This window comes from Etheostoma cragini, chromosome 7 (genome assembly GCF_013103735.1).
Source record: "Etheostoma cragini isolate CJK2018 chromosome 7, CSU_Ecrag_1.0, whole genome shotgun sequence".
Lineage (NCBI taxonomy): Eukaryota > Metazoa > Chordata > Actinopteri > Perciformes > Percidae > Etheostoma > Etheostoma cragini.
In genome coordinates, this window is record NC_048413.1 from 17,982,055 (window position 1) to 17,989,732 (window position 7,678).

The following is a 7,678-nucleotide window of genomic DNA, read 5'->3' on the forward strand; positions in this document are numbered from 1 at the left end:
TCCTTTACAAATGCCCTGCCTGTATTTCGCAAACTAAAGCCGCGCCATCTCGTTTCCTTCCCTGCTTTTGTCTTCTGTCTCTTCTCTTTCCCTCCCTGCTGTCTCTCTCTCTAACCACAGGCCCGGTACAGTGTGGGTGAACGAGGGGTTAGGCTCCACACTGCCCACCCTCCAGGCATCAATCCAGCTAGGAAAAGACTGCCCACTGCTGTGGTGAGATACAGTAGCCAAGCCCCCAATTTCTGAAACCTCTTCTGCTTGTCAGCCAATTAATTTGAAAAGGTGTATCTCAAGCTACTGAACTGGTCCTGCTGGTATTTTGGAGGCTTCAAGCTGAGATTATCTAAAGTTGTGATGACATTGCTCATCAGAGAGAAGAAGTATTTACTCATGACTTACTCATGAAAATGCCTAAGGAACATGCACATATTGTCCATGTTGTATGTTGAAAACATGGACCACACAACGCAAATTTTGCATATATTTGCATTCAAAAACAGACACACTTACGGGAATTTACAGATGATGTCAAAAGTTTTTTCTTTATTGCAGCAACATATGTGTGAAAACATGAAAAAGGTGCAAAATACGCCCCTGCAGTTGTTATGGTTGGGTCGCGCTGTTTTTGCTTCCATAGAAACCAATAAAGTCTAAAACTGAAAGCAAGATTTACATCTTTAAAGTGAATCTTTCATAGCGTTTGTATTTAATGGTTAATACATTACTTGATACAGAATTATTTTACAGAGAAGATACAAATAGTGCCCAAAATATAACACAAATATGTTCTTCAGAAAGCCTGCTATCACAATCAGATGTTACAATGTAACTTCTTTTGAATATCATATCTTTTGTTAAAACTACGCTGATAATCTATTGGACTGTTGATATTGAGAGTGATAATGTAGCACACTTCCCTGTTTAGTTAACTGCTAAATGTGTTTGTGTTAATATTAATGTGTGTCTTACATGTTCTATAATTATAAGGTGTTTGAAAGTGAACACACCACAACCTGCTTAAATATACAGAAATTCAACAACTGTAACAATAATACAACAATTACAACACTTCCTTCCCACCTTCTATAATTTTGTCCATGTTGGTGCATGTAGGTGACTCAAACCAACACACAAGAGAATAAACACAAGAATATCGAAACAGAATGATGTATTTCCTATACTCATAATGATTTATTTTAGTCACTGCTAGAACAGTAAAACTTCAGTCTATTTTCTTCTATTTCCTTTGGTCTTTTATATTTTATTCTGTGCAGAGGCAAGAGAGCAGTAGATTGCAATAAGATAACCAATTATATGCTAGAGGAAACCAGACTTTTTCTTCCTGCTGCAGTTATCTGATGCTGTGGTGAGCAGAGGCAAAGGGCTGGGGTAATGTGACATTAACTCTGCCCTTTATCTTCTATCATTGCTGGTTACCCCAGTCAGTTAAAAGTGGCTTGTGCTCTGCATCCTCTCATGCTGCCAGAGAAACCTCACTAACTAGACTGACTTAGAGCAATGCACTTACTGTATGGACACACATTTTCTACACACAGACACACAAATGTGCAAATACATGCACCTTCTTCTCAACTCAGACAGTGTGAGTGTCAGGTCGACTGGTGGGAAAAACACTTTCCCAGTAGTAGCATCCATGTTAAGTATAGCATGACTGCACTTGTTGGGGCTAGTTGCATGTGATGTCATTGTGCAAGATGCCAATAGGGTGTTTCCCAGCACTGGTTTGCAGGCAGGCTGTTGAAGGCCACCGCGGGCAGGATGAGGGTGGCACTGTGGATGCCACTTTGGTCTGACATACTTTTTTTGTTATACCTGCATGTGCACTTGTATGAGGTGCACTTACTTCCATCTGGTTGCAGATATTTGACACTTACTGTAGATAGAAAAAAAGCACATTTTAGCAGAAATTGTGCCCCCTCTATCTATTAGGGCTGGGGTGATAGGCCTTGTCACGTTTTGATTCATTCGCAATACATGGGTGCCGTTCCGATTTGTATTGCGGTTAGTCATTTATTGCGATTCAAGAAGTATTTCGATTAAAAAATATTGTATGTTTTTTTTCATTTTTTACAAAATTTAAAAGTTGAATATTACACTTCTAGAGCGAATATATCATGAGACATTTCTAAAAACTAATTGTTTTCTAAAAATAATGCACATCACATGTCAGTCAGTCAGTCTGACATTTATTTCATTTGTAAAGAAGTACATATTTTCTGCATTTTCTGCTTTCGGTCTGTTTTGCTTGAAATGGATATGATACGTCCAACAGGCAGAGAAGCTTTGACACAAAGCTGCACCTGGAAGCATTTAATACTACAGTACATTTGATTGTTGAACAACTAAAGAAACAGTGTGTTATCATAATGTTATCATTATTTGAAATTTTTGCTTTATGAATTTTTTTAAAAGTTAGATAGAGCCAAGATAGAACCCAAATAAGAAAAACTGTTTTAAACATTCTTTAAACAAGACATTGACCTACTTCAAACACGGTGTGAGTTATCATGTGTAACCAACACCGTTTAGATTTTTATCTTGTTGTGACCTCACTAACTCACAGTGAACTTGAGTTCATCCTGGAAACAAAACCTTATTTAGCAACACCCCACCTGGCCTTTCTCCACACGCACACACACAGAGCTTTTCTCCTCAATCTCTCCTCCCATCTGCTGTTGACTGTTACTTCTGTTTTGTGGTTGCTCTAGTGCAACAGATAGTGTATGAATGAGAGCTTCAGTCTGCCTTTTTATTTTTACACATCAGAAGGTATAGGTGAAGCCGGAAGCGGTTGGAACCTGTATTATGTCTTTTGTGGAAAAGGTTTCATTTTTTCATGCCAATTCTGGTGCATATTGTTTAAGTGAGGAATGCTTTAGACCTAATCATAACAAATAGAGCTAATGCTCAATAGATGTGAGCCGATGGATTGCACCATCACTGACATTGAACTAAAAATATTTCTTAAACAGAATCAGCTGGAAAGAGGTATTGCAGATTGTCGTTTAATACTTTTTAAGAAATTTGAGGAAATGCAACACTCTGCCGATTCATGTTTTCAATTCCTCTTACCTAATTCTTTCTTGGATGGCACAAGGCCAGGAAATTCCAAACAGAATTCAATAAAAATCCACTTCAACAGATACAAGGAGCTGCTCTGTGTATCTTGTCGATATCTGGTCATGCTGCTGACCGGAGCACAGTGTGTCCAGATAAACATAGTCTGTGTTTTGCATATGAAAATTAACCATGTGCAGCAGATAAAGGTGAGGATACATGAGATGCTGGGCATTGGTGGATGTGACCCCAGTGCTGCTGCAGAGTGTGCACATGTAGTGTGTGTGTAGTGTGTGTGCAGCATCAAACTCTCACACACAGGAAGAGGCCCTGTTTCCCTTATCTAACGACAACAGAGCATGTGTCGCCATGACCACAGGCTGCGCTTTTTATGGGCTTTTGTGTTTGTTTGTGTGTGTGTGTGTGTGTGTGTGTGTGTGTGTGTGTGTTTTTGTGTGTGCGTGTGTACCATGTTCATTGTTTGCCCATGTTCATTGTTTGCTCGGGGCGTGGTGCAACACCAGAATTGTTACTATAGTCTATCGTCTCTCCCTCTTTTCCTTTCCTCCTACCATGCAACTCTGGACTCTATCTACCATAGCTGTCTTTCTTTCTTTCAACTTTTATTACATTATGTCTTTTTCTGCCTTCTTCTTAGCCTCTTTGTGTGTTATTCTTTCTCAGTTTTAAGTGTGTGCGTACACTTGTTTTTGTGCACACAAGTGTGTCTCGCTCCCTCTCTGTTGGTCTGTCTGTCTGTCCGTCTCATCCTCTCATCTGGCTTTGAACCAGCAGTGACAAGTTAGGCAAAAAATTCAAAATTCAGTGGCACATTGTCTCAGGTTGAGGCTTTTTTAGGTCTCTCCTACTGCTTAATTGAACAGAGGACAAGGGAGAAAGAGACATGTAGAAAGAGAAATAAAGAGAAGAGGGGGAAGATGATGAAGTAGGGTGCTCAAACAGGCATACATATTGCATGAGTCTCCCCACCTACTTTACCACCACCACACCCTTTCTTCACAGAATGGCTGTGTACTGTTCTGGGCTTATTAATTCCGCTCGGTGAGAGAATTATTTTTAGAGACTTGGTGTGCTGGCAAAGGCTTTTAAAGTCACAAGTAACACATTCTGCTTATAGATTTCCTTTTATAAATTGAAAAGTTCTTAAAGTTTGTTGTGGTTGTTCTTTATTGTGGTACTGTATGTTCTTTTGTAACACTTTTACAGATGTTGAATGGTCTACTTGAATGTTGGTTATGTAAAATTTGAATTCTTTCCTCTTTTATTTTTTATTTTTCTCAGCTATATAATGTAATACCCTGTCCCATACTACATGAACGGTAATATGGTCTATTGTATGGTCATAAAGCCCAGTGGTGGAAGATGTAGAAGAATTTACTTAATAAACAGTCACAATGTAGCATTGCCCCTTTCAGAGGATGTATTATTTGTATAATTAATATTAATAATAATGCATAAACCTACAAGCAGCATAGTCACGATAAAATGTATAACTAACTAATTTATAGAATTTTGATTAGTTTATTCTATAACAACTCATCACTCATTTTAAAAAGGTTTTGTATGTAACATTTAAATTTGCAATAACCAGTAACTTTAGTGGAAAAGTAGCATATATTCAAGCATGGAGCTAGATTGTTTCTTTATTACATGCGATAAAATATATGATAAAAAAAGATGTTTGAGAGAAGAAGTTTTCATGCCAAAAGCAAAAATTTATTAATTTAATAAATTAAATTATTTCTTCAAAAAAAACTCTCAAAATACTTTTTAAACTATCAAATATGTATTTTTTGCTATCAGTGTGAAGAAAAAAAATTCTTTCAATGTGAAAAAATATGTCATGGGCAAGGCCACATTCCTATTGACCAGTCGGGTGAGCATCTGCAGCTGCGGACGGTCCGCCATTAGTATAACACGTGCCAAGTTCTGCATCCCTGCCGAGACTTGCATCCACAAGAGAAACTAAGGATTTTATAAGGCAAAGCAGCTACTGTTTAAAAGCTAGGCTATAAACGTTTCTTCGTCATGTTCATCACTGAATAACGTTTAAAGACATCAATGTTTTATTATCATTTCCTTGCTACCTGGATGCAATTCTTGGATGCACTGAGGGTTAAGAGATGCAGTATTCAGCAGAAATTACTGTTGCTGCCCAAGCGGGTGCATTTTTTGTCAGTTGCAAAATGCAAAATGTGGATAGAACATCAGCAAAGCAAGCTCTGGTCACGGCCGGAGAAGTGCCCTTGCTACCGGGTGAGCTGGCTGGTTGGTTAGTTAGCTTACGCTAGCTTGCTTTTCCACCAACACTGGCGGTGAGCTCCGGGGGGGATGTGCCGCTGCTACCGGGTCTGGAGCTCTCCGTGTCAAGCTGGAGATCAGATCAGGTCAAGCTTGGTAGCAAAGCTTTCTAGCAATGTTTCCACGCTGGCTGATCCCCACTGATGTTGGTCCGTCTGCGGCTGCAGCACCTTGAGCTCACCGCCAATGTTTCAGTTTGACTGTTAAAAAGTGTTAAGATAATTAAAATGTATTTATATAGAAGTGGGCTCGGCTTAGCTAACGCTAGCTTCTGGACTCAACTAAGGCAGCGCATCTATGACGGGGACAATGGTGTAATGCTTCAGATGTACTCCCAAGACAAGAGGGTGTTCACCCAACTGACCAATAGGAACCATGACATTATTTTCACATCGAGAAAAAAGAGCAAAAAATGCATCAAGAGCAAAGACTTAGGTTTTGAGAGCTAGAAGAAAAAAGTTTTGAGGGAACTTTTACTTAAGCAAACCTACTAACATACTTTCGACCGCTCGGAAATTCCTTTGAGACAAGCTTATGATAAATTATCCAGAAGTTTTGTTTAGTTAGTGATAATGTCAGATACATAAAAAGAAGTCACTGTGGTATTTGTGTATTTCGAATCATTAGTTCCAGATCTTATGTTACTGCAAATATGATTTTATTTTGCTAGATAATTGTTTCCCTGTCTATTTCCTGTCATTGCAAGGTCATTTTTCGCTCTAATGACTGGGCAGTCATGGTATCACACAGACACACGAGCGGTTCATCTCCCCCAACCCACTTCTAAACAGATGTTGCCTAGAAGGCTTTATGAGGAGCTTATTTGAATTGTCCATCAATCAACAACAATCTTCAATTTGTTGAATCTGTAATGTTGCCACCAATCCTGATATCATCTGTCTCTCCAAGATGAAAAGATCCCAGCATTGTATCGCACCATTAGCACTGTGTAAATATTACATGTTTTCCCTGGATATGCTAGTTAGCATTACTTCCACCTTGTGGCTTCATTATTTTTGAAACGCTCAGCTTTGTTGATGATTGCAAGGCATGACCTAGTTCTGGGACTCTCTCTCTCTCTCTCTCTTTCTCTCTCTCTTTTTCTCTCTCTCGCTCTTTCACTGTCTTTACGTTCTTACTTTTTTCTTCCTCATTTGCTTTTCCTCTGCTTTTTTCTTTCTCTCTCTCTCAGCCGCTCCACCTCATGTTCATCTCACACTGACTCTTTCTACCTCTTTCTTTGTCATTTATTCATTATCTTTCTCCATTTACTGTCTTTGCATCAGCTTCATCCTTTTAGTCAGCCTCTTTTCTGCCTCTCAGTCTCTCATCCTCCTTCTCTCTTGTGTATGCATACTTTATTTCTCAATTTGTCTCCCTTTCACAACCTATTATTATTTTTCTCTTGTCACATCCCTCTCTCTCTCTCTTTCTACCACTCCCCACCCCTCCTTCTTCTCCATGTTTTTATTCCTCTCTCCCAGCACCACGTGTGTCATGGACGGAAACATCGCGAGCAGTGGTCCCTGCTGAACAATTACCATGCAAAGCAGTTCAAATAGAGATGTTTGCCGAAAACAACATGTGTGTAATTACTGCTTAATGAGGCCCTTGTCTCAGGCAGAATGCCCAATTAGACTGCCGATGAGAAAGCGATGCCAGGAACCACTGAAGAAACAGAAGGAAGAGGGGGAAAGAAGGGAATGAAGGGAGACACAGAAGTAGAGAGAGGTTGTAACACGGAGAGAGGTGGGGACAATGAGAACATAAAGGGGAGTGGAAAGAGAAAGATGGAGAGAGTGAGAGAAAGGAGGGAGAAAATGAGAGAGAAAGGGAACAACAGTGAAAGAGAAGAGGATTTCTGCAGTAAATGTGGAGTAATGGCAGAGCCTATTGCATTGAGACGAGGATAAATTGGCATTTTAAGTGGGAGAGCGAGGCAGTGTAAAGGAGAGCTATCGAGAGAAGAGCAGAGGGAAACAGCTTTACATTGCAATATATGGGCAGCCATGTTGAAGCACAAAATGGCTGACCTTTCCAGGCTGTCTTTGGCCTTTTTGGGGAATATTATATCACAGATATAATTGGTGAAAATGAGCATTGTCTGACTTCATTGCTCCCATTAGCAATGAAAGAAACAGCAAAAAGGCTTTGCGTTGACGAATTCAGATTGCAGAATAAGCTAAAATACAAACTTTTGCATGAAAGACCGAGGTAGAGAGGGAGTGACCCTGCCCGGAGGAAGCCCGGGGCCCCCGTCTGGAGCCAGGCCCAGACG

The 7,678-nt window shown here is 39.8% G+C and overlaps 1 protein-coding gene across 3 annotated transcripts in view; it reads left to right on the forward strand.

Annotated features, from left to right (window-relative positions):
* LOC117947833 (thymocyte selection-associated high mobility group box protein TOX-like) overlaps positions 1 to 7,678 on the forward strand; it is an 80,654-nt gene that overhangs the window by 28,067 nt on the left and 44,909 nt on the right. For 2 of the 3 annotated variants that reach the window (XM_034877150.1, XM_034877149.1), the window contains exon 2: positions 121 to 213. The exons of the other annotated variant lie outside the window; for it this stretch is intronic. In XM_034877150.1, the coding sequence (XP_034733041.1) occupies positions 121 to 213 (93 nt within the window). The remainder of the gene's footprint in view (positions 1 to 120; positions 214 to 7,678) is intronic. 3 annotated transcript variants of the gene reach the window in all.